Genomic DNA, 27,774 nt, shown 5'->3' with positions numbered 1-27,774 from the left:
CTCAGCTCAGCCTCCAGGTCTTGGTTGAGTGCTTCCGGTTGTCCAGGTGGACGATAGTACAGGCCCAATTTTATGTCTGCTCCAGTTCCTCCAGGTAGCTTAATCCATAGTGATTCCAAGTCGTCCGCCCTTACTGTTGTTTCCATCCTGGTTGAAGGTATGGAGTCCTTTATATAAAGCGCTATTCCTCCACCCTTCTTGTGTGTCCTGTCCCTCCTGTAGAATTTGTACCCTGGTATGGCTACATCCCATTTGTTGTCATCAGTCCACCACGTTTTTAATTAGGATTAGGATTTTATATACCGCCTATCAAGGTTATCTAAGCGGTTTTTACAATCAGGTACTCAAACATTTTTCCCTCTCTGTCCCGGTGGGCTCACAATCTATCTAACATACCTGGGGCTATGGAGGATTAAGTGACTTGCCCAGGGTCACAAGGAACAGCGCGGGGTTTGAACCCACAACCCCAGGGTGCTGAGGCTGTAGATCCAACCACTGCGCCACACACTCCTCCCATTATGTCCAGGTCCTTTGTACTGGCTATGACTTCTAGTTCTCCCATTTTGGCTCTTAGGCTCCTAGCATTAGTGTATAGGCAATTTAAGTCCTGGTTTTTTGCCTTTTCCGCTGGTTCTCCTCGTGGTTTGGCACCCCTGCCAACTCCTCATGGGTTGCCAGCCCCCGAGCATTGTTGTGTTCATCCCCATCCTGCGGTGTGTCTGTGTTGTCCTCAGCCTGCTTCCCCATGTTTGGATGACCCTCTGGCTCCTGTTGTTCTCTCTTAATCCTGTTTGCTAGGTTCGTTTGTGCATTGGCTCCCTGCATTGAGTCCTTGTGTCCTTTTCCCAAAAGTTCCAGTCCCGAGCCCTCTTTTACAAATTTCTGGTTCAGTATCCTTGTTCGATACTTTGGTCCGATGTGTCGAGGTCAGGTCGACTGTCGGCTTTCCCCTTCTCCTCAGTTTAAAGCCAAGTCTATGCCACTCTGGACGTTGCGTGCCAGCAACCTCGTCCCAGCCGTGCTCAGGTGCAGTCCGTCCCTCCTGTAGAGCTTGTTCTTCCCCCAAAAAGTTGTCCAGTTCCGTACAAAGTGGAAACCCTCCTCTTCGCACCATCTCCTCAGCCAACCGTTACTGCTTGCAGCTCAGTCTGTCTCTTAGCATCTGCCCTTGGTACTGTCAGGATCTCTGAGAAGGCTATCCTCCTTGTCCTCAGCTTCAGTTTCCTCCCCAGGATCCTGAACTGCTCAGTTAGTGTAGTCCTGTTGTAGCTCCTCCTGCTGATGTCGTTGGTTCCAACGTGGATTATCACCGCTGTCTCCTCTGTTTCAGCTCCGTCCAGGATTCTCTCTATTCTGTCAATAACGTCCTTCGTTCTCGCCCCCGGGAGACATGTCACTAGTCGGTCCTCTCTCCCTCCTGCTATGTGACTGTCCACTTCTCTCAGGATTGAGTCTCCCACTACAATTGCAGACTTCCCCTTCCTTAGTTGTCTTTCTGGTTTCAGGTCCGTGTCGCGATCCGCTAGTTTTTCCGCTGGGTTCTGTTGGGTCACTATCTCCTCTGTCTGTCCAGCTCCTCCGCAAAGTCCTACTCCCATGACATCTGGTGGATTCTGTCGTCCAATTGTTGGTTCCTCTCCGATGTGCTGTTTGTCCTGTGCCGCCACCATCCTGCAGGCCTCCTCGATGAATTTCTCGAGCTCTCTTACTTGCTCCGTGACGTGACTCTCTGGTGGTATCCTCCGTTGTCCAGCACGGTTCCTCTAAGGTGCACAGTCCTTCCAGCTCCTGGACCTTGGCCTGCAGTCTCCCGACCTCCTTCCTCAGGCTATCCAGTTCCTGGCATCGACCGCATATGTACGCCTGCCTCCCGGAGGGGAGGTAGTCATACATGTGACACTCGATGCAGATTTTGCCTAAGATATATGTCTATAAGCAGAGCTAATTAAGATGAGTGTTGAAGAATCTTCTCAGCAATTCAAGAGCTGAAGGATAAAGAGGCATTTTGAGAAACAAAGTGAGTATTGAAAAGGCAACATATTTATATGTAAGGAAAGTTAACAGTGGGGAAAGATTGATATGATTCTCTGAAGAAGTAGCAGAGATAATAATAGCAACGTAATTATCAATCAGTGCAAAATAGGGTGGTAGGTTGTCCTAGAAGACTAGGTAGGTGTTCACTTTATTTTATGGTCTGGATCAGTGTATCTCAAACCGTGGAGTAGAACAGGTACAAGTGGATCGATTTTTCACTCCATCAAAAATTACAAAGACTAGGAGACACTAGATGAACTTACAGGGAAATACTTTTAAAACCAATAGAAGGAAATTTTTTTCACTTGGAGAATAGTTACGCTCTGGAATGCGTTGCCAGAGGTTGTGATAAGAGCAGATAGCGTAGCTGGTTTTAAGAATGGTTTGGACAAGTTCCTGGAGGAAATGCCGATCGATTGTTATTGAGAAAGACATGGGGGAAGCCACTGCTTGCCCTAGATCAGTAGTATGTAATATTGCTACTCCTTGGGTTTTGGCCAGGTACTAGTGACCTGGATTGGCCACCATGAGAACGGGCTACTGTGCTTGATGAACCATTGGTCTGGCCCAGTAAGGCTGCTATTATGTTCTTATAATTGCCCCGGCAGATTCCAGGTGTGCTGGTGAGGAGGAGAGGTGCCGGCTGACTGCTTACAGGACTTGCTGGTGACTGCGCCTCTCCTTCTTCTCCTCACCTCTCCTTCAACACCGCCCCCACTGGCGTTAATAAGAGGTTCAGGGCCATGGCTGGAGGACATCGGCGCATGCACGGACATTGACGTGATGATGTCAAATATTTTTGTGACATCGATGTCGGTGCATTTCTGGGTGCCCTCCAGCCACGACTGCGAGATTAATGTGCCACACCTTAAAAAGTTTGCGACACACTGGTCTAGATACTTAGAAACTAAAAAAGTGAAGTTGTACTATTTTTCCCTGCATTATATCTGTGATTGTTTTGGGTTTGTCGTAATTCATGCTAGAACTTTTTTTCCCCTCATCTGGTATTGTGTGGTATGTACTTTCTACTTCAGTTGTACACTGGTTGTATTTGCTACTATTTATTATGGGGCTCATAATCGAAACGGAAATACGTCTAAAATCCCGCCTAAATCGTCACTTGGACAATTGAAAAGACAGGTTGTCCAAATGCCGATAATCGAAACGGGTTTTAGACTTATCTATAAACAGCTTAGACCTTTTCAGTGCCGCTGTACACCCAGAGTGAAAAGGGGCATTTTTGAAGGAGTGGTTAGGGCGGGAGGTAAGCAGGATGTGGGCTGACCTAGACTTAGTCGTACTGCAAGTATAACCAAAAGTTTAACGAGACTGCCTAGATGGAACTTATACATAGTGACTTAGTGATCTAAAAACAGGTCTAAATGCCCCAAAGGTATCCAAAGTGACCAAATAACCACTGCAGGCACAAAGTACAGACCCCCCCCCCACTCTTCCCCCCCCTAGTGATCAGTGACCCCTCCCCACACTGCCATAAAAATCAGAATAAAAACATACATACCTGCCTGCAGAACATCAGCACCTGGTATAGGAAAGCCTAGTAGAACTGCACAGAGGTGGCTTAAGTAGTCTGGGGGATGGGCTAGTGAAACATAGAGAGAAGGACCCAGGCCCATAAGCCACTCTAACCACTGCATTCATGGAGAAACATATGCACCCACCAAAAGCCTATTGTACTGCCGTATAGGTGCCACCTGCAGCCATAAGGGTTATTGGGGTGATAGACAGGTGAGTATAGTAGATTTTGGGGAGGCTCACCGTGACCTATAGGGGAGTTGTGGTGAGATGTTTATGTGGCACCCTTTTTGTGAAGTTTGCATCAGTGCCCTGTAAGGTGCCCCACTACTCTGTTGCCATGTCTGGGTGTCCAGTCCATCACTTTGCTGGCCCCTCCCATGTCCAAAAAGTCTTGTTCTAGGCATTTTTGACTTGGACGAATTTTTGGACAAGAATGGGGTATAAAGATAGACGACTTAGCAGTCTGAATGATCAAACGGCTGGACGTATAAGTAAACGATTGTTGAAAAAAAAATATTTTGGATGTATTTCTCGAGAATGGACTTTGGACATTTCCAACTTTGGGCAACTAGTGACTTAGGCCCAAAATGGACTTAGATGTTTTTTTTTTAAATTATGCCCCTCATTGTTTAGTATTGTGTAGTAGTTTGATAAGACCTTTTTAAATAAAAAAATGCAAAACAACAAAAGAGACTGAGTTATTAGGGGGAAAAAGTGACAAAAGTAGTCTAAACAGAGAAGGAATTTGCCCAGTTGAGTAGAAAAGACTTATTTCAGAAATGCAAGAGGGAATAGATAAGAGTAAGGGACAAAGCGATGTTTGTGAAGAACAAGACTAGTAAAAGACAAGTGTTTGTGTTTGCTCTGTATTTACAGAGGAATTTAATGAATCTAAAGCAGAAATGGCATAGATAAATGTGAAATGATATGATTAGAGAGAAGTAGCCTAGTAGTTAGTCATGGACCAGGTTACAAATCCCAGTAGTTTCTGAAGTCTGTGTTGGCAGTTAACTCTATTGTTGAGTTGATTCTTGTGCAGAACAGTTTGTTTAAGCCTGTTGCTACAAGTGCCTCTACTTCACGTTTATTTGGTGGCTCTTAGTGCTTGGGTACTAATTGTAGGTGGAGCTAGAGAACCCAGTGAAATACAACAGAGGCAGAGTGAAAAATCCAGAGTGGATTCCTTCTGCAGCAGCACCTGGCTATGGGGAAATAACCCATCTGTCTAGAACAGTGGTTCTCAACCATGTCCTAGGGTTTTCAAGATATCCCTAATGAATATGCATATAATATACAATTAGAAGAAGAAACCTACTACATATACTCACAGGTAAATAATAATTTATTCAATCAACCTCACTTATTATCATAAATATACCACCCACTATCTCTTGTCACAAACACCTTTTTCAAAATGCAACCTGGGCAAATGCCCTTGCTGCCTCAAAAACGTGGATCATCAGTTCCCCATAGTCCAGTCTTTTTTAAAATGTCTTTTCCATGAACAATTTTCCAAAATTGTGCTTCATGGACTAAACTCCTGACGTCTTAATGAGATCTTGCCACTTATGTTCACTCTTGATGACAGCTGTTCCTCAGTCAGCCCAACACAATCTTGCGTTTCGCCACACAGGCATCCTCAGGAGCTGAAGCCGCTTCAGGTTTTCACTATATTTACCTCTACAAAATAAACATCATTTCACTATCATACTAAACATAACTTGTACATCAGATACCCCCACATACTTTTCAAAAATACACCATTATTGCAAATACCTGTAATCTTATTTGTCCATCATATGGCAACTGCAGCACAGGCTCAAAAACCATGTCTCCCCTCCGGAAGGAATAAATCATACTGAGAGGCAGGAAAACCTACCCTGTCCTTATACTCACTAATCCCTCCCTCCAATTCCTAGTTGATCCAATGAGCAATCTCACAGAGAGTGCCACTCTACCTCTTTATTCAACCCCATTGGCTCAGTAGTTCCCCATTAATAAATAAACCGCTGTTCTTTCTATAGTAAAACCTCCAATATATTATCCCTCCCCCCCCCCCCCCACCGGGAAGATGAACCTGAAGCAATGCTACAAATCTCAAATCCTCTGCTCTTATGTTCTGCTGCCTGCCAGGGGGTAACCAATGGGTTCTTGTGTTTCAACAACCTTATGTTGCTCAAATGTTGAGCAATGCTTAATTTAATTTTTCTATTGGTATGGCCAATGTACCACTGCCCACACGGGCAATTACCGTATTTTTTGCTCCATAAGACGCACTTTTTTTCCACCTAACGCGAAATAGTAGTCTTGGAAGCAGGCTGACCCCGATGCGCGGGGCCCGCCAGGACAAACAGATGGTCCGACAGACGAAAGTCGTTAGTGGCCTCCAGATATCTCAAGAGAAGACGTCAGACATCTAGAAAACGCAGAACACGGTCCTGAGACTTGGAACCCAAAGGAAAAAAGGCTGGCAACCAAACTTCCTGGTTGATGTGGAAAGAAAAACCACTTTTGGAAAAAATGAAGGCACAGTCCTCAATCACCGCAAATTCCATAATACGGAGAAAAGGATCTCTGCATGACAACACCTGAAGCTCCGATACTCGCCGTGCAGAAATGATCGCCACCAGGAAGACAGTCTTAATGGCAAGATCTTTCAGAGATCGCATCCAGGGGTTCATAGGGTGGACGAGTCAGGGAGCGCAGGATCAAATTCAGGCTCCACGATGGACAAGGGAGTCGCAAGGGAGGCAAGATGGCCGCTGCGGGTGCTGATTTTGACAAAAAAAAAAAGGCCGTTAAAAATGCAGGAAAATGCGAAAAACAGTGAAATTAGGATTTTATAGCTGGGGGGGGGGGGGACCAGGACATGCAGGGAAACCCCCCAAACCACGATTTGAAGACCCCCCCAAAATCGGCAAACTCTGTGACTCACAGACACCACAGAGACATGTGCTGCAATGAAAGTCTGTGGCAGCCTGTAAAACAAAGTGCAAGCAAGCAAGGAGATCAGTACCTCAGGAGCTGAACAAACTGGATATTTCAGGCCTTTTGACCACCTCACCTCACCTCAGATCACGACCCCCAGGACCTTTCAGGGAAGACATGCGGCACGGTTCCGATCCCAGCGTACCTCCTTGGAACTGCAGCAGCCTGCACTTTATCCCTTTGCAGACGAACCAGGAGAGAGATGGCTCCCAAACCTGGAGACCCGATCCAATCTGCAGGCTGTCCAGAGGGCTTACTGCAGTTTCAGGCTTACAGAGCACCCTCTGGAAGCAGACAAACTTTAAAATGTCTGTGATCTCCCGCCGAAGGATCACTCGCACCGAGTTGATCCGCAGTGCGTGGACAAACCCGTGAAAAAAAAAAATCAAAAAAGACTAGGAAGATAAAACAAATCACGAGCAGAATTAACTGAGATGATCGCATACAGAGAAGCTGCAAAACAAACTGGGCAAGACAGGAAGCTCCCGGGCAGGTAGCCCAAAGGGGAGGGATCATCTTTTAGTTGCCTGTAGCTGAAGCTAATAAAGATACAAGATCCCATCCGTTCAGCATCCAGAGAGATTGTACAAGAAAAAGATTAAACATGATGGGCCCAAAGCTACTTCTTACTGTGTGTATATAACTAAATTGAGATGAGACTTTTAAAACATAGCCTATATAAAGCTGCTCAGAATTTAATTTTCACTCTCAAATAGCTTAGAGCTGCACTTGACTCTGTGCAGCCATTTTACAATGCATGAAATAGTTTAGATGTTTTGAATCCAGTCACTGGTACTGTGAGCATAGGTCTGTTCTGTCAGGTACCAAAAAGGTCTCCACTCTTACTCTATATCTAAGGAGGTTGCCAGCAGGCTTTACAGTTACTTGTTTTAGAATATAAGAACTGCCATAGTAACTCAGACCAAAGGTCTGTCAAGATTAATATCCTGTTTTCTAACAGTAGAAAGGCCAAGTCACAAGTCTTTGGCAGGATCCCAAAAATAGATATATTTTAGGTTCCAGTGCAATAGGGATGGTATGCTGAACCGTTGGGTTAGAAGATAAGGCCTCAGCCAGCTATTACCACCTCCGCCTCCCTCCTGTGTCCCCCCGGAACCTTACCTGGTGGTCTAGCAGTGAAGCGGGGCAGGAGCGATCTTCCTATGCTCCCGCCCCGTGCAGAGTCGTCATCAGAATGGCTGCCGTGAGTTCCCGTCTCAAGACTACAATGGGAACTCACGGCAGCCATTCTGAAGACAGCTCTGCACGGGGCGGGAGCATAGGAAGATCACTCCTGCCCCACTTCACCGCTAGACCACCAAGTAAGGTTCTGGGGAGGCTTGGACAACTTAAAAATAACCAAAAAATGAATTTTTTTGGTAAAATGCGAATAACCGAATCTGCGGATACTGAAACTGCGGATTCGGAGGGAGAAGTTTATTGGCTCCCCCTCATGCTTCGATCATCAGCCATAACGCAGTTTGAATTTAAATGAAATAATTCAACTATCTATCAACAGTGGAAAGCAAGCAGGACTTATCGCTCAAGTGCTTTAGTGCTGCTGACCTCGTCCGCTGCTTTTATCCTGTTTTAAACACTGTAAATGTCCTGCTATAAGTTGCCACTGCTATAGTAGCAGAGTGGGCTGGCAACTTATAGCAGGACAACGCACCTTCACGCATCCCATTCTTGATAATAGATTTGTAGTCACTTCAGTTGGAATAACGAAGGATAAAGGTCCATACAAGCTAAGTATCCTTAATATTTATATAAAAGAAAGTTTAATAGGAGTACTATAAGCATACAGGGAAATTGTCAAAACCGGTGATAGCCCGCATGAGGCAGTTTCGACCTAGACTAGTTCTAAAAAATCAAACTGGTGCGAGCACTTGAGGTTTCCTTATCCCCTGGGTAATCCCAATATCGATTTCATCTATATTTGAGTTTCCATGAATGGTTTGAACATGGCTATCATGAATGGTTTGAACATGAAAAATGATAGTAATTTGAATACTACAAGCAGATATAAGAAGCAATTGAAGAGTGATCAAATTGTCTGAAAATATATCATTTATCTTCCTTATCATTTTTGTGATTAGGTTAATTTATAGCAGGAGCCAATAACCCTATTGTAAATGGATAAGTGGAGGAGCGAGCTGGTCACCTTTATTATACTTAGAAGTGTTTTTATAATACAATACAGTATAATCCCGTTATACCGGACTCGCTTATAACGGAACCTTGCATATAGCGGACGAGGTCCAATGGGCCCAGCCGAGCGCCATTATAAACATACAGAAAATCATCGGATATAGCGGACTCGCATATACCGGACTTTTGGATATACCAGACAACTATTTTGGTCCCGAGAGCCACTTTTAGCTGTAATTTCATTCGGCTATAATGGACATGCAGGCTCCGCCTACATGGCACATGGCGTACCTGTGATACTGTAGTCAGAATGGCTGAGAAGTCTGCTATGAAGCGTCGTTCTATAACATTAGATGTAAAACGCGAAATTGTTCTTTTAATCGAAACTAAAAACAAAACACAAGTGGATATTGTACGTGACTATGGTATAAGCAAATCTACAGTCTGTGACATCTGGAGTAGCCGTGAGAAGTACAAGACTTCTTTGCAGTTTGCAGATGGCGGTAAGAAATTGTGCAAATCCACCTATGATGATGTTGAAGATGCGCTTTTTCTTTGGTTGAAGCAAGCACGCTCACTTGGTGCGCCAGTCTCCGGTCCAATTCTGAAAGCGGAAGCAGTCAGTCTTGCTGTTCAACTTGGTCATGATGACTTTAAATGTAGTGATGGATGGCTGGATAGGTTCAAGAAACGCAGAGCTGTTATCGTTCATGTCCTAAGTGGCGAATCAGAATCTGTACCACAAGAACTTGCTGCAGACTGGCTACAGACCAAACTACCAAGGCTGCTGGACCAATATGACGAACGCAACGTTTTCAACGCTGACAAGACCGGGTTATTTTTTAAGTTGTTGCCGGATCGCACAATGACATTCAAAGGAGACAGTTGCCACGGTGGCAAGAGAAGTAAGGAGCGCCTCACATTATTGTTTGCTGCCAATATGGATGGATCTGAAAAGCTACCGCTACTAGCTATTGGAAAGTCTGCCAAGCCACACTGTTTCAAAGGTGCAAAGTCGCTGCCAGTTGTGTACAAAAGCAATCGTAAAGCACGGATGACAGCCAGTCTGTTCAGTGAATGGTTAACAGATCTTGACAGAAAATTTATGAAGGAAAAGCACCGCATTCTGTTGATAATTGCAGCGCACATGACCCGGCTGTAGCTGAACAGCTTAAAGCAATACAGCTGGAGTTCTTGCCTTCAAACTGTACGAGTCAACTTCAGCCATGTGATATAGGCATCATACAGAACTTCAAAGTTCTGTACAGAAAGCAACTTATGCATAAACCTATCAGAGCCATTGAGAATAGCGACATGGACAACTTTGCCATTGACATACTGCAGTGTCTGCGATGGGCTCAGTCAGTCTGGGAAAATGAAATCACAGCAACAACAATCAACAATTGTTCAGGAAGGCGGGAGTTGTCAAGAACGTTGTTTCTGACATTTCTGCAGAGACAGGAGAAGATCTTTCAGAGACACTCCCATCGCCAACATTGTCTGCTCGTGACTGTGATAACATTTTTGAACGGCTGATGGAATTGCATTTCTTGGACCAGATTACAGGTATGTCTGCGAAAGAATTTCTTGCCATTGATGAGCAGGTGCAGACATCTGCTGTGTTATCCGATCAGGAGATTTTAGCAGAAGTCACGGCAAAGCCTGGCAGTGTCGATAGTGCACAAACTGGTGACAAATCCAGTGATGAGGAGGCTCCAGCTGAGCTTCTACCATCTACACGTGAAGCAAGCATGGCGTTGACGCTAATGAAGCTGTTGAAGCAGACGTACTGATGTATTGCGTTGGAAAACTTGATGCATACATCACTAACACATATGAAAGAAATGCAGCCCAGAAGAAAATGATAGATTATTTTTGTTTTCAGGACAGTGCGACATAATGCTTTAGAGTAGACCATCTTTTAGTGTTCTGGTTTTGCAATCATTTTGGGCCATACCAATGTTTTGCTGAGTTTTGTTACAGTATTGATGTTTGCAGTGACTGTTGTTCATTGAGTGTATGCTGTTTCAGTTGATCTAAATAAAGTAAAATAAAAATGCATCTCTGGATATAACGGACTCTGGATATAGCAGACTGTTTTTCCAGGTCCCTTGAAGTCCGTTTTGTACTAAGAATTTTTTATGGGGGGACAAAAAGGTCTCAAGCGCCCGCAGCTACTTGTTATTAGAACTTGTCTTGACAAGTTAGCTAAAGGCGAGCTATCACTGGTCTAAAAAAAACCCATTTTTTATTAGTTTTTTTATATTTTACTTTTTCAATCAATTATTTTTCAATAAGTTATTTTTCTTTTAATGTTCATCTAAACACCATGGGGCTCATAATAATAATTTTTTAAAAAAGTCTAAAAAGTAGCCTAAATAGGTACTTGGACGATCGAAAAGCCTGATCATCCAAGTACCCATAACCAAAGCTCCCTCCTGCCCGATCTTGTCGAGGGGGGGTCACCGGGCAGGAGGGGTTGAGCTCCCCTCTGCCCAATCTTGTACGGGGGGTGTCGCCAGGCAGGAGGGGTTAAGCTCCCTCCTGCCCGATCTTGTAGGGAGGGTGTCGTTGGGCAGGAGGGGTTGAGCTCCCTCCTGCCCGATCTTATCGAGGGGGGGGTCGCCTGGGCAGGAGGGCTTGGGCTTCCACCTGCCCGATATGAAGGGGGGGGGTGGATTCTGTAACCAGTGTTGTTTTTGACAGACACCGGTTACAGAATCCAGCTTTTAGGAGAAGGACTGGTTCCTCCTTCACCTAAAAGCTCTTATGTTGGGCGTTTGGGACTTAGGCTTTTTTTTTTAGGTTGATTATATGTTGTTAGTGTAGATGTAGTGGTGGTCTGGGCATTTAAACTGCTGAACGTAGAGGCAGGCCATTATAAAAAAACAAAACCTCCTTTTGGATTTTTTTTGATAATGGATATTTTCCCTGTTTCTACTTTCAACGTTTAGGGCCTTAGGCCAAAAGGGGACTTAGACATTTTTTTATTATGCCCCTTTAGGTGTTACTTTCTATTCCTTGTAGAAACTCATGACCTAGACGTAGGTAGTACTTATCTTGGAGTTTTCTCTGCCAAGCTTGATAGGGGCAGTACAACCGAGTGTCTCCATTTTGCTCTATAGTTTTCAAAAGAGCTTCTTCAGGATATGGGTTATCCTATCATTTCAAAACTGTGGACAAACACATAATATAAATTAGTTTCTAAAGGAACCTACTCAAACCCTGCTATTAATGAAAGCACCTGGGCATCCTGTGTGGAACAGATAGCTATCGCTATTTTTCTTGCCAATTTCCATGCTTGCTTGTCACTCAACCTGTTGAGCACTTGAGGCATTTATGTCCCCCATAAAAAATTCTTAGTATTGTATTATAAAAAACACTTCTAAGTATAGTAAAGGTGACCTGCTCGCTCCTGCACTTATCCATTTACAATAGCGTTATTGGTTTATGACTTAATATTTGAAGGAGTAAACTTATAGCAGGAAGCCACGAAGCAGAAGTCCACGTTGCCTTCAGTCCCTTCACTCTGGGTTGGAGATTATTTGGTGAAACCCATTCCAAATAGCAAAAATCTCTGGGACCATAGGGACTTAATAACTCCCTTAAATAACAAGGACCATTGTAATTCAGGATCTTATACTAAATAACAAATGTTCAATTGTGTCCAAAATCTTACTGTTTTGATCTCTTCCCTGAGGATTATCAGCAGTTAAACCTTTTTGCACTGTAGCCACAGAAACACCAGGATGGACTCAGTTCTTAAGCAAATCTTTATTTAATGTAGACTTGAAGGAAATTAAACATATAGGGCTCCTTTTACAAAGGTGCGCTAGGGCCTTAACGCGCGTAATAGCGCGCATTAAATTCCCGAGCGCGCTAGCCACTGCCGCCTCCTTTTTAGGAGGCGGTAGATTTTCGGCTACCGCACACGCGCTAAAAACCCTAGCGCACCTTCGTAAAAGGAGCCCATAGTTTACTGCTGGAAAAGAATTATTGCCTTCTGCAAACAGTCGAGCACTCTTCAGCATATCCCCAAGAGCTGGGATGCTGGGGGGTGGATTCAACATTTGTGAGGGGTAGTGCTGTAATTTATTTTATTAACAGTCCTAATGTGAAGAGATTTAACAGGACAGTGCTCTCTACAAGCCATGTGGTTGCTAATCATAGAGAGCTAGCTACTGTTCAGACAGAGAGAGAGCAGTAGGAGATAACAGAGAGGCTACTAGCCCCATGCTAGAGAGTCAGCAACCACTAGAAAACACTCCGCATTACACAGGGGGAGCTGGGAGAGCTATTCTTACAGACACAGTTGCAATAACATACCTCAGGCGGTGCATATATATTAAAGGCAATATTAAACGCACACACTTCAACACAAATAGCCTGCTCCCATGACTAAGGAGAAGAACACTTCCACCAGGACAAGAAAAACCGCTCTGGTGTAAATTAGTTCCACGTCCAGGCAAGAGTCAGGCAACAGAATTCAGCACTAAGGTTTTGGATTGACATTAAAACTGGAAATGAAATTGAGTTCAGAGAAGGTAGAAATGCAGTTTTTATCCTTCCGCGCTAGTCATTTGGTTTTTGGTTGTGTGTTTTTTTTTTTTACATATTGCTCAGTGCCCAATGGCAATTGTGAACTATTTGTGAGATGGAAGAAGGTGAACAGCCACTTTTTAACCGTTTACTTCTAGAAACTTTCACTTTTTCTCCCTAAACAACCTTGCTTTGTAATTTGTAGTTTAGTGTGGATGCAAACTTTTCATGGTGACCCAGAAAGGAGCAGATCCCTCTTTTTATTTGCTTGGAATATTTTTAAACTACTTGTTTGTGCTTTATTCCAACAGGCATCCCGTGCTCAAATCTTAGACAAAGCCACAGAGTACATCCAGTATATGCGAAGGAAAAACCACACACACCAGCAAGATATCGATGATCTGAAGCGGCAGAATGCCCTTTTAGAACAGCAAGGTGAACGCCATACTTTCTGCGTATGGGATGGGAAAAGCCAGCAAGTTTTCATGCATGAACATGGTCTTGCTCAATAACTTTTTCAGACTTGGTAGCTCAACAAGGCTAAAGTTGAATCGAGCCTGGTTTTGTTTGATTGCACATAGGGACTTGTAGTTCTGGTTTTTGTAAGAGAACCTTATTTAAATGCCTCATGATTATATTGACCCTGTATTCATAAATACTTTTAGTACATTTTCCCCAGTTAGGCTTCTCTTTTCTTTGTCTTCACCAGCTAAGAATAGTCTTGAAGCATGTGGTAAATCTCTGAGGCTCCTATAGGTTCTGGCCTTTAGAGAGGGAGGCGGCAGTAAATTTTGGAAAAAGATAACAAGCTCACATTTCGGTGGCCGATGCAGTAATTATCCCAGGACAAGCAGGCAGGTATTCTCACTAGTGGGTGATGTCATCAGACAGAGCCCCGGTACGGACGTCTCACAAGCACGTGTTGCTTGTAGAAACTTAAAGTTTCTAGATGCCCGCACCGCGCATGCGCCGGTGCCTTCCTACCCGGAGATCCGGGCGTGTCTCCTCAGTTCTTTCTTTTCCGCGGAGCTGAGAAGTTCAACTTCTTCATGCGCTAGCTGAATTCAGTTAAATTTGCCTTCCTTGTCCGCGTTTTCGTTTTCTTTTAATTACAGTTAACAGTTCTTTTCTTTTTCAAAAAAAAAAAAAGAAGATTATTTCCTCCGGCGGGTCGAACGGGCCGGCCACGTGGCTCAGGCCCACTGGCTTCGACCTCGCGGCGGAGATTTTCCGGCCTATGTCCCGGCCAATCACCGGGTTTTAAAAAGTGCAGCAAGTGCCAACGCGCGATTTCACTCACGGACCCTCACTGGCGCTGTTTGCAGTGTTTGGGCCCTGACCACATCCCGAAATCGTGCGGGCCTTGCTCTACCCTTACGGCACGCTCATTCAAGCGGCGTTGCCTATTGTGGGAATCGATGTTCAAGATGGACGCAGCTAAGGATCCCACAGCCTCCACTTCATCTGATACCTCCCCGGTTCGGGCGAAACCGGCATCGACCACCCCTGCATCGAGTGTGGTGAAACCGGCATCGCTCACCCCGACACCATCCACGAGCTCGACGTCGGTGCCTGCCCCGGTCTCCTCGGTTCAGGTACCTCTTCCTTCCACAGTGCCACCAATGGTCATCAAAGTGCCGAAAGCTACTAAGCAGAAGCACTCGATCTCGAAGGAGCGCGATGTCCGTGCAGGAGGACCCCCTTTCGGTGCGGATCCCTCCCTATCGGCTTCGCTACGGTCCGTGCTGGAAGCTCAATTCGTTGAGCTCATGCAGACCATCGGACCCGGGCTCATCGCTGCCATACAGGGTGACCTCCCGGTACCGATCCAAAGGGGCGGTCCGCCCCCTCCCCCTCCCCCACACCGTTCGACCTCGACAACCGACGAGGACGAACAGGGGAGGGCGGCGATGCCCACGCGGCAAGCCTCGCTTACCGATATGCCGCCATTAGAACCCATTACGCCTCCGCGCCAACATGGGACCAGACCTCCGCTCGATACTCGAAGCCCTGGGCATAGTCAGGAAGAGTTCTTCCGTACTCCTTACCAGACTTGGGTAGCATCGCAAGAACCCGCATCGCAAACCCAGTTGCGATCCACCGCTTCCAGCCCTATCCACTTGGGGGCCTTGGGAGACCATGCGATGCACAGACGATCCCGATCCCCGTCCCGCCACCGAGACGGGCACCGATCGAGACACTCATCCTGGCACTCCTCACGCCATTCGGAGGTGTCACCGCAGAAAAAACTGCAACGTAGGGGATACTCCTCATCAGAGGTGTCCCCTCCGAGGGGCCCGGAGTACGAGGAGACACCGGTGCCCGATTCTCCTTGTCACTCCCCGATGTCCACGGACCTGGAGGCCTCATCCTCCTCCAGCCCGTCCCACAGACCGACGCTGGCGGAACAATTGTCCTTCTCATCATTCCTCCGACAAATGGCGGATGATCTGGATGTGACCCTTGACACGGGCTCCAGATACTCCAAAGAGTATCTGGACACCATGCACTTACCTAACCCTCCAACGGAGTCGCTTCGGCTCCCCTTGCATAAATTACTGGACCAGACCTTCATGCAGTGCTTCGAAACGCCGTATTCCATACCGGCGATCCCCAGCAAACTCGATGCTCGATACCGCATCGTGCACCATAAAGGGTTCGAGGGCCCTCAACTCTCCCACCAATCCCTACTGGTCGAGTCCTCCCTTAAACGCTCTCATCCCTCCCAGGTCTACGCCTCTGTACCGCCGGGCCGAGAGGGAAGAACGATGGACAAATTTGGTAGAAAATTCTACCAAAACTCCATGATGGCGTCACGGGTGCTAAACTACAACTTCTTTTTTTCTTCCTATCTGGAGTTCTTCTTGCCGGTGCTCCGCAAGTTCACTCCGTTCATAGACAACCAAGCTCGATTCGAGTTCGAGGAAGTGGTAGCCTCCCTCTCCCAATTACGACTCCAGCTGATGCAATCCTCCTTCGATGCATTCGAACTCTCGGCACGCGCCGCCGCAAGCGCGGTAGCTATGCGTCGCCTGGCATGGCTCCGTACTATCGATATGGATCCCAACCTACAGGACAGACTCGCCAACGTACCATGTGCTGGAGCTGACCTGTTCGATGAGTCTATCGAAACTGTTACCAAGAAGCTGTCGGATCATGAAAAATCCTTTCAATCCATCCTACGGCCCAAACCCAAACCTCAACAGTCTCGACCTTCCAGGCCACCCCTGATTTACCAGCGGCGTTACATGCCCAGACAAACGCCCGCTGCGAGACAGCCTGCGAAGAGACAACCTCCCCAGAAGTCTCAGCAAAAACTTCAGCCACCGGCTGTACCTAAGGCTCCCCAGCCCTTTTGACGCCCCTCCCGGGAGCATAACCTCGGCCTCTCCCATAGGGGGCCGCCTCCATCTTTTTTACCACCGATGGAGGCCATAACCACGGACCTATGGGTCCTCTCCATCATAAGAGAAGGATACTCTCTTCAATTCCACCGGGTCCCCCCGGACCATCCTCCAAGAGAGTATCCTTCAAGCTCGACGCAGACCGCCCTTCTTCTTCAGGAAGTCCAAACCTTACTTCAGCTTCGGGCTGTCGAGCCGGTCCCGTCAGACCAATTGAACCGAGGGTTTTACTCCCGGTACTTCCTCGTCCCGAAGAAAACGGGCGACCTGCGACCCATTTTAGACCTTCGGGCCCTCAACAAGTTCCTGGTCAAAGAGAAGTTTCGCATGTTGACTTTGGCTTCTCTATACCCCCTCCTCGAGCAGAACGACTGGTTATGCTCCCTGGATCTCAAGGAGGCCTACACTCACATCCCCATTCACCCGGCCTCCCGAAAGTTCCTCAGATTTCGGGTGGGAAATCTGCACCTACAGTATCGAGTGCTACCATTCGGCCTATCTTCGTCCCCCAGAGTCTTCACAAAGTGCCTGGTGGTAGTGGCCGCAGCACTCCGGGACAGGGGTCTACAGGTGTTTCCATACCTCGACGACTGGCTCATCAAGGCCCCGTCAGCCCCAGAGGTCACTTCGGCGGCCTTGGCTACAACCTACTTCCTCCAGAATTTGGGCTTCGAGATCAACTTCTCCAAGTCTCATCTACAACCCACCCAGTCCCTCCCCTTCATCGGAGCGGTCCTGGACACCACCCGACTCCGAGCATTCCTGCCCCGGCAACGCATGGAGTCTCTTCTTCATCTCTGCCAGTCGGTGGCCACTCACCAAACCATACCGGCGAGACAACTGATGGTGCTCCTGGGCCATATGGCCTCCACAGTACACGTGACACCCTTTGCCAGACTCCACCTCAGGATCCCCCAGTGGACCCTGGCATCACAGTGGAATCAGACATCCGATCCACTATCCAAACGCATCGTAGTCACTCCTGCTCTTCGGCAGTCTCTACTTTGGTGGATGACCTCTTCGAATCTATCCAGAGGTTTGCTGATGCACTCTCCCCCCCATCAGAAAGTTCTCACAACCGATTCGTCGAATTACGCATGGGGGGCCCACCTGGAGGGTCTCCGCACCCAAGGATTCTGGACCAATGCGGAAAGACTACACCAAATCAATCTACTGGAACTCAGAGCCATCTTCAATGCGCTCCAAGCTTTCCAACATCTACTTCACGACATGGTAATCCTCATTCGCACAGACAATCAGGCTGCCATGTATTACATCAACAAGCAAGGAGGCACGGGCTCGGCCCTCCTTTGCCAGGAAGCTCTACGAGTCTGGGACTGGGCGGTGCGCCACAACGCCCTACTCAGAGTGGTATACATCCAGGGGGAGAACAACGTCTTAGCAGACAAACTAAGCCGTCTGCTACAACCGCACGAATGGACTCTCCATTCCAACCCCCTTCACCAAATCTTCACGCAATGGGGGACGCCTCAGATAGACCTCTTTGCGGCTCCCCACAACGCCAAACTGCCTCAGTTTTGCTCCAGGATCTACACCCCTCATCGCCTCGAGGCAGATGCTTTTCTACTGAACTGGGGGAAACGATTTCTATATGCGTTCCCACCATTCCCGCTGATCCAGAAGACTCTGGTCAAGCTGAAACTCGAACGGGCCACCATGATTCTAATAGCTCCTCGGTGGCCCAGACAACCTTGGTTCTCCCTCCTACTTCAACTCAGCAGCAGGGAACCAGTACCACTTCCAGTGTTTCCTTCACTACTTACTCAACATCAAGGATCACTACTTCATCCCAACCTGCAGTCTCTCCACCTGACAGCTTGGTTCCTCTCAACGTAACCCCTCACCAATTCTCACAAGAAGTGAGGGAGGTATTGGAAGCTTCCAGGAAGCCCGCCACTCGACAATGCTACTCCCAGAAATGGACCAGATTCTCCTCATGGTGTGTTTCTAAGTCGAAGGAACCTCAGCGAGCTTCCTTATCCTCCGTGCTGGACTATCTCCTACACCTATCTCAATCTGGGCTCAAGTCCACTTCCATACGAGTCCACCTGAGCGCTATTGCGGCGTTCCACCAGCCTCTACAAGGGAAACCCCTCTCGGCCCATCCGGTGGTCGCCAGATTTATGAAAGGACTCTTCCATGTTAACCCTCCTCTCAAACCACCCCCAGTGGTTTGGGACCTCAATGTAGTCCTTTCCCACCTCATGAAGCCCCCGTTTGAACCACTCAACAGGGCCCCTCTGAAATATCTCACCTGGAAAGTGCTTTTCCTTGTAGCCCTTACGTCCGCTCGCAGAGTCAGCGAACTCCAGGCATTGATGGCGGACCCACCATTCACAGTATTCCACCATGACAAGGTGGTCCTCCGCACTCACCCGAAATTCCTGCCTAAGGTGGTCTCCGAATTTCATCTCAACCAATCCATTGTACTTCCAGTATTCTTCCCTAAGCCTCATTCTCACCACGGAGAATCGGCCCTTCACACTCTAGACTGTAAACGTGCCTTGGCTTTCTACCTGGATCGCACCAAGCCACACAGAACCACTCCTCAACTTTTTGTCTCCTTCGAACCTAACAAGTTGGGAAGACCCGTATCAAAGCGCACCATCTCTAATTGGATGGCGGCTTGTATCTCTTTCTGCTATGCCCAGGCTGGATTATCACTTCCTTGTAAGGTCACAGCCCATAAGGTCAGAGCAATGGCAGCCTCAGTAGCATTCCTCAGATCAACACCAATCGAGGAAATTTGCAAGGCTGCCACCTGGTCCTCGGTTCACACATTCACCTCACATTATTGTCTGGATACCCTCTCCAGACGGGATGGACAGTTTGGCCAAACAGTATTGAAAAATTTATTCTCTTAAGTCGCCAACTCCCCTCCATCCCACTGAGGTTAGCTTGGAGGTCACCCACTAGTGAGAATACCTGCCTGCTTGTCCTGGATAAAGCAATGTTACTTACCGTAACAGTTGTTATCCAGGGACAGCAGGCAGCTATTCTCACGTCCCACCCACCTCCCCTGGGTTGGCTTCTCAGGCTAGCTACCTGAACTGAGGAGACACGCCCGGATCTCCGGGTAGGAAGGCACCGGCGCATGCGCGGTGCGGGCATCTAGAAACTTTAAGTTTCTACAAGCAACACGTGCTTGTGAGACGTCCGTACCGGGGCTCTGTCTGATGACATCACCCACTAGTGAGAATAGCTGCCTGCTGTCCCTGGATAACAACTGTTACGGTAAGTAACATTGCTTTTTGTGTTGGAGCCATGTATTGATGGATTAGCACACTGTTTCCTAACGGTAGTGTAATGTTAAATTTGTGTGCACTGATGCAGTAAACAAATTTCTGCAAAAAGAGAGGCTGGTGTAATACATCGTATAAAAGACAAGAAAATAAAGTACACGCACAAGAACTCTGTTAAAGTTTTAATTACCGTATTTTTCGCTCCATAAGACGTACTTTTCCCCCCAAAAAAGTGGGTGGAAATAAGGGTGTGTCTTATGGAGCGAATATAACCAACCCCCCCTAAGAGAGGGATGTGTGACATCACAACCCATATCTCCCTCCTACCTCTGGATCAGGGTTTCTGGGTGTAAGGAAGGAGCTCCTGCCTCCTGATTGGCAATTGGGCAAAACGATTGCTTAGCGAAAGAGGCGTGGCACAGTGTTGGGACCCTAAGGGGCGGGACGTAGCATTCAGATTGGCTGCCTTGTGCTCAACAAGCAAAGTGTGGCCAGATGGCAGTTGTGGGGGTGTGGCTCAGCGCTCGCAGCCGACAGTTCAGAGCTGTGCTCTTGAGCTCCACTCCACGCCTAAGATCCAACAAACGGCCAGTTTGTTGGATCGTAGGCATGGACCGGAGCTTGAGAGCACAGCTCTGAACTGTTGGCTGCGAGTGCTCATTGTGTTCGGGAATGGGGCCCGTGAGCAGAAGAGCCGCGTGGTGCAGCCCCCCCCCCCCCCCCAGCGACTCACGTAGGAACTCGGAGCAGCCCTGCACTCGATGCGCTGAGGCCAGCAACGTTGGATGCCCCGTTGGCTGTCCCCCACCCATCACCTTTAACCCTGGCTTGCTGCGGAGATGGCTGGAGGATGGGCGGGCATGGACTCGCCCAGTGAAGGCAGAATGAACTGGGGTAACCCCAGCACTGACTACATGATGTGCTTTCAGAAACTTCTCTGCAATGTCAAGGAATCCTTCTCCTGGGAATTGGGGGGATGGGGTGCACCGGAGTTTCAGCTCCTCCTGCCCCCCTGGAATCTGCATACAGGCAGCGCAGGCTAGCCATTCTCACGGAAAAGTTGAAAGGCAACACTCTAGATGTCAAGATTGACATGTATGTCTACATTGACACATGCAGTAGGGTCTTGTTTTTGGATGTTGAGCCCCTCTTTGGCCTCTGGCCCTCTTGCCTCCTGTCTCAGACCACTGGGGGGAGGTGTCTGTCTTCAGCTGCCGGGATGGAGAGAGGGAAGGGAAGAAAGAAGAAGGAGACCCTGGCAAGCGAGTTATCAAAAGACAACCAGAGCCTGGGACCACAACATGATTTGAATAATGACCAGACAACAAAAGGTAGAAAAATGATTTTATTTTCTGTTTTGTGATTACAATATGTCAGATTTGAAATGTGTATCCTGCCAGAGCTGGTGTTAGACAGGGAGGGGAAGGAGACAGGGTGCAGACCCTGGCAGGGAGTGAGGGGGGCTAGGTGCAGAGCCTGGTATGTATTAGTACACAATTTGGTTCAGAATGTTTTCTTTCTTGTTTTCCTCCTCTAAATCTAGGGTGCGTCTTATGGTTGGGTGCATCTTATGGTCAGGTGCGTCTTATGGAGCGAAAAATAAGGTAGATCCAGAGTCCATGACACACCCAAACTGTTTTGCTGTCAGGCTGCTTCAGGGGTAAATACTGTAAACAACACTGAAACACATAATATAACATACAATTATCAGTTTTAAATCAAGAATATGAACAAATTATGTTTTTGAATTTTATTATTTGCACTTATTCTTGATTTATTTAAAATTAATTATAATTATATTTAATATTTGTGTTTCATTATTTACAGATTTTATTCCTGATTCAGAATAAAAATACATTTCAGGTGTGGTATGAACTTTGAATCAAATTAAAACATTTTAATACAGAGCTCTGATGTGTATTTTATTGTATACACTTTTTTTTTAAAATCATAAATAAATTGTTTGCAGAACTTGCATGGTAACCTGGAAAGGGCACACCAGATGCATATGCACACAGTTCTGCACTGCACACAGTTCTGCACTAACAACAGCTATAGCTTGTGCACAGGTCTGAGCATGCGTGCTCATACATCGTTATACGGGCTGGAATGTTAATCTGTACATAAATTATTGGTCTTGCAAAAATTTCATTCGCAGGATAACATTCCAGCACGTGCACAGACCTGTGTGCAACTCTGCGTGCCACTTTGCATGCCAGTGCTAAACTTGTACTCAGATCTGTGTGCAGCTCAACCTCTGTTAGAGCAAAGCTGTGTGACCACAGAAGAATGAGCACACTTCCCCTTCAGTTTGTATTTTGTTGCCTTGCTCTTTCAGGAACCCCTGAAAAAAAAGTTGCTGGTTTTCTTGACTGGCAGTAAAAAGAACAGATAGACATGAAATCTACACTAATATGTCTACAGAGCAAGCTAATTCTTTTACGCCTCCCCGGACTTGGCTTTAAAGCCCCCTTGTTGTGCTCAACTTGCTTCTCTGCATCTGCACAGAATAACTAACAACCTCATTACCATGGATTTTAATACTCTGTGCGCTGGTGTTTAATACGAGGCTTTGTGCAGCGTTAGCTTCAGCGTAGAACCCTTTTCTGCATCTGTGCACCAACAAAATTATGCCCTCAAGCCACACTCACCCTATGCTAACCCTGCAATAAAGCCTTATGCGGTTTACTGCCTCAGCCCCCTCAGTTGTGATTGAACATGTACAGCATAAAGCCTTCTCTGGATATTTTAAAAGACTTATGTCAGTTAGCTTTAGTTTGTTTTCTTGCCCAACCACTTGATGCTCAAAGGGAAGAAAAGCCTCAAGCAGTGAGACAAACTGTGGAGCTTGATTTAAGAACATAAGAGTTGCCTTACTGGGGCAGACTGAAGGGCCATCAAGCCCAGTAAGTATCCTGTTTCTAACTCAGGATGAGCTACACACAATTTAATATATTACTATTGTAAGGGGCACTGCAACCCCTGCTGATTTCCTGATCTGAGGAGACAAGGTGGAAATGTGGTGACACTATGGTATTGCAGAATGAGACTGGTAGACTTTGCCATTCCTGATTTTCCACCTTGGCCAGTATCAGTGTGACAGGCCATGTATGAGAGAAAAGAGAATTTTGCTTCCATTTTTGATTTAGAAAGAAAAAAAAAGCAATTTGGAGAGAGAATTTTGTTCTACTGGCCACATTTCAGCATATTAACTTTTGAGAGAATCCACCTATAGAAAAGGTTCTTAGCTAATTTTAGACAGATCTTTTTATAAATTACATTCACATGTCATAGGTCACAATCGAAAGAGAGAGAGGGATTTCTGAAAGTATTTTTAGTTTGCTCCATGAAATGTAAAAATATGAAATCATTAAAATCAAAGTATTTGAATAATAGATTGAATTGTTTCATAATGTAATTCTATATAATTAGTGTGTGGGGTAATTTTCAAACATTTGTAATGTTTTTAACATTTTGGATTGTTTTTGTTTTGTTACCTCTTTTTCATCTCCCCTTCTTCCCCCTGGCTCTGTAATTATTCCTCCTCTGGTTATATCACTACCTCTTATTGACCCTGTGCAGTGGACTGTGCCAGACCACCAAGAGTTCCTGGCAGCAGCTCAAATCTTTAATCACCAGGCAATAAAGCACCTGATGGTTTTTTCCTCTGGATTCATGTAGAACTGTTAAATAACAAAATGTTGCTATCAAAAATAAGTATCACAAGTCAACTTTTAAAGTCTTGAGAGCTTTTTTTGTTTTTCTTGTAAATTGGACTGTTATCAGCTGAGCCAGGCATATATAAATATGGGCCATTCATAAACTCGGGGTGAACAGGAAAAGAATCTCACCACTGCAAGGAATACAGTATTACATTCACTCACATATAACCCTTTCACCCACTGCTCAAAACTCAAATGCCCTTTGAAACAAATTTGCCTTCAATTTATCACGAAACTGCACAAGTGTAGGTGCTTGCCGAATCGAGTTTGGCAAGGCATTCCACAACTATGGCCCTACAACCGGAAATGCTCGCAACCTCATTGACACATCTGACATATTGAAGGTACCACTAGCAATTGTTGAGACTGCAAATGCAGACTTTGCATAAGAGTACAGTGGTGCCTCACACAACAAACTTAATTCGTTCCAGGAACAAGTTTGTTATGCGAAAAGTTCGTTATGTGAAACGCGTTAAGAGCAGTGACTAACGACTGCCTGCAGTGCCTGTGCGGAAGGATGCAATACATCGGCAGCGATCGTGGAAGCTCGGGCGACTTCGTTGTGTGAAACGAAGTTCGTTGTATGAATCAAGACATGAAGTTCGTTGTGTGCAGCGTTCGCTGTGCGAGGCGTTCGTTATGCGAGGCACCACTGTATAAGTAACCACAAGATAGACACAACAGCAGGCACATAACAGTGTACCACCCTGTACACCGACACCAAATGTTTAAACTGGATCCTCCATAATACTGGAAGCCAATGTAACTTAGCTAACAGTGGGGAGATGCGGGCTGTTTGTGGCAAATTCCCAGTAGCACCTGCTGCAGAATTTTGGACTATCTCCATTACCTTTAATGACTTCTGAGGAAGCCCACAAAATAATGCATTGCAGGAGTCTAAATGCGGCAACACAAAACACTGCATAATCTGTCAAAAATTCATTTCAGAGAGCAAACTATGGAACCTCAACACCAAACGCATCTTTAAAAATGCTATTTTAACCATAGTTATCACTTGGTTACAAAATGACAATGAAGAATTTAATAACACTCTAGGCTTTTGACCACTGATTGAACAGGAATCTTTTATCATACAAAAAAAAAATCCAAGTATGCTTGAGTCTTGATCTATGATTGTAGGCTTTTAAAAGTAACAGTGTCATTATTGTCTTTAGTCCTTGGTGGTGGTAGAATTAATAGTTATGAATTCCCAGCACTGACTCAGCCAGCAAAAAATGACTAGGCAATACAGGGATATGCCATTGGCAAACATGATTAGAGGGTCCAAAAACAGAAGTAAGGAATGTTGAGTAATGTCTGTCAAAACTAGAAGTTGCAACTGTCCATAATTCTGCTATTAGAATAAGCATAACTTTTAACTGAAGCAACATTAGCATTGATTTCTGCAACATGTCTAATACATGTCTTTCTTGGTTTACAGTACGTGCACTGGAGAAAGCAAAATCAAGTGCCCAATTGCAGGCCAACTTTTCATCCTCAGACAGCAGCCTATATACCAACGCCAAGGGCAGCACTATCTCTGCCTTTGATGGTGGCTCCGACTCCAGCTCCGAGTCCGAACCTGAGGAACCCCAAAGCAGAAAGAAAATACGGATGGAAGCGAGCTAAATATTAAGTGGCAATAAAAAACTGGCTATTTGGCCCAACCTCTTGTCACCTTTTAAGTTCAATAGCTCTCGTACCCCCCTCCCCCCACCCAAAAAAAAAGCTGTTTAAAGACTTTATTTTTCTCCTTTCAGTAGAGCCTCCTGGACTGCTTCTTTGATCCCCTCCCTCTCCCCTTCTCTTCCTTACAACTAGCTAATGTTTTTAAAGCAAAACAGTCTCTGTTTTGGCAGCTTTCATATTGAAGACTAACCTGATTGCATTTGAGCTTGTGCAGCAGGTAAACATGTTGCCATCTAGGCTCAAAGACCATATCGAGAACAAATATTCTGGTGCTGCATCAGTTTTTACTAAATAGAACTTCAGCGCTAAGGTCATTTGATAGACTTTGTGAATCTGTGACAGAGATTTTTAGGTGAAGTTTTAATTAAATTAAGCTTGCCCCATTGTGGGTTTTTTTTTTTCTTTTTAAAGCTATACACATAGGGTGGTGGGTGGGGCTGTTTTAGAGATGATGGATACAATTGATTCAAACCAATTTATACCCTTTCCTTCCCATTTACATACAACACTACATATTTCAAGATGAGGAACATCCAGTTGTTTAAAGGAACAACAACAAAAAAAGGTAGTAAGATAAATGAAGCTTGTTTCATTGCCAATCACAGACCAGGTGAAGCTATGTTTTGTTGTTGGGGATTTTTTTTTAGGGATAATTCATTTCCTTAATAGGCATATTTCTCTGGAAAATTGGGTCACCCACTGGGTGAAGTACATTTTTATATCTTGTGTGATGATGTGGTGATTATATTTATGTCCTAATGCTGATGTTGAAACTTAACCAAACTCACTCAGCTGATGAAGTTCGCATGCAGAATTCTACAGATTCATAAAGTAATGATCAAATTATTTTTTTTATTTTGTTTGTGTGCAAATGTAGCAGACTGATTATTTTATGTGCATCAACCACAAACATTGTACCTGGTACTAGTAACTCTGATCCCCTCTGATGTATTTAATATTTCTGATCTTCGGCTAAACAAAATTGAAATAAAAAAAAAAGTCACATGGCCCTGAAATAGTCCACCTTTTTTTAATTATTATTATTATTATTATTTTTTGAAGGGGAGGGTGGGGAGGATTGTTTGTATGTACTTCTGTTCTTTTTTTTTTTGTTCTCCTTTCCCGTTACTGACATTTGCGGAAAAAGTGTACACAATGTAGATTCGTCTTTGTTAATGTTTGATTCCATTCCATGGAAATAAAAAGGTATGTTGTACATACTGCCCAAGAATTGTCTTGCAAGTTAAGGCTTACCTTTACTATAAGACTATAAATAAAAACTTATTTTATCCTTGTAAAATGGTGTCATTTTTCCTGGTTGTTTTTGTTAATTTGCATCTTTTAGAATTAGGACTTTGCTGTGTGTTGTACTATAGTAGTCAGACACTACCTTATTACAAGTTACTCCCTAGTCTTTATAGATGTGGCAAAGTCAATAAGGAGTAGAGATATATCAACAGGGACTTTATTGCAAAGAAGAAACAACTGAAGGCTCCCTTCTATGGTAACGTATGCTTGCTTTATGCACGCTAAGAAGACTATCACAAACAGTTATGTTTACAGTGTTTGGGATTTGTGAACTGTTATATGAACCATCATGTGAAGAAGTATCATTCACCAACCAACATTATATAACATAACATCGTATTTATAAAACCGCATAACTATAAGTTCAATGTGGTGAACAAAAGATTAAAAATAATATAACCTAAGGATGATTTAAATTAGTTCGCTAAACATTTTGAAAAAAGATGAGTTTTCAATTGAGTTCTAAAGTGCTTGTAAAAGCAAGCATTACGCAACAGTGGCATAAATTCCTTGTCATAGAAAGCAGCCTGAAATGCTAGTGTATATTCCAAGGATTTCTTGCTCTTACAACTTTGAGCAGACGGAAAATTAAACAATGCATGTGATTCTCTCCTATGTTTATGGAATGCTATGAGAAATCTATCGGTCATATAGTTTGGAGCAATACTATACTCAATTTTGTAACACAGACAACCCAGCTTAAACAAAACACGCGCCTCCACTGGAAGCCAATGCAACTCACGGTAGAAAGGAGTCTCATATCAACATCTGTGACTCCTGAGGAAGGCACTCAAAGTGCCGAAACATTGGCCGTGTTGAGTCAGTTGTTTACTGTTTGCAATAAAGTCCCTGTTGATACATCTCTTTCATCTCTACTCCTTATTGATTTTGTCTGATATTTTGTAGCTAGGTGTTTTCTCCGTTCTTTCATTTCCTTTGTAGATGTGGTTAAGCAGTAGATAAGCGTTTAGGCCAAATCAATGCTAAAACATTCTCTTAAAAGGAAAGTGTAAATGAGCAGGTTACACATGGTCTGTGTAATTTGGTGTGCTTTAATGTTTTTCAGGATTTTTGTTTCTGTTTTTTTTATATATTTTGATCATACTGATTATGGATCAGTGTTAGTGCCACCTTATCACC

The 27,774-nt window shown here is 45.2% G+C and overlaps 1 protein-coding gene across 1 annotated transcript in view; it reads left to right on the top strand.

The window, feature by feature from the left end:
- MAX (MYC associated factor X) overlaps positions 1 to 26,626 on the top strand; it is a 92,586-nt gene extending 65,960 nt beyond the window's left edge. Inside the window, exons 3-4 of the mRNA XM_033953050.1 lie at positions 13,560 to 13,683; positions 25,079 to 26,626. Of these exons, the coding sequence (XP_033808941.1) occupies positions 13,560 to 13,683; positions 25,079 to 25,266 (312 nt within the window). The 3' untranslated portion in view covers positions 25,267 to 26,626. The remainder of the gene's footprint in view (positions 1 to 13,559; positions 13,684 to 25,078) is intronic.
- The last annotated feature ends 1,148 nt before the right edge of the window (positions 26,627 to 27,774 follow it).

The sequence above is a fragment of the Geotrypetes seraphini genome, chromosome 7, assembly GCF_902459505.1.
Source record: "Geotrypetes seraphini chromosome 7, aGeoSer1.1, whole genome shotgun sequence".
NCBI classification, from domain to species: Eukaryota; Metazoa; Chordata; class Amphibia; order Gymnophiona; family Dermophiidae; genus Geotrypetes; species Geotrypetes seraphini.
This window is presented reverse-complemented; position numbering and strand designations above follow the sequence as displayed.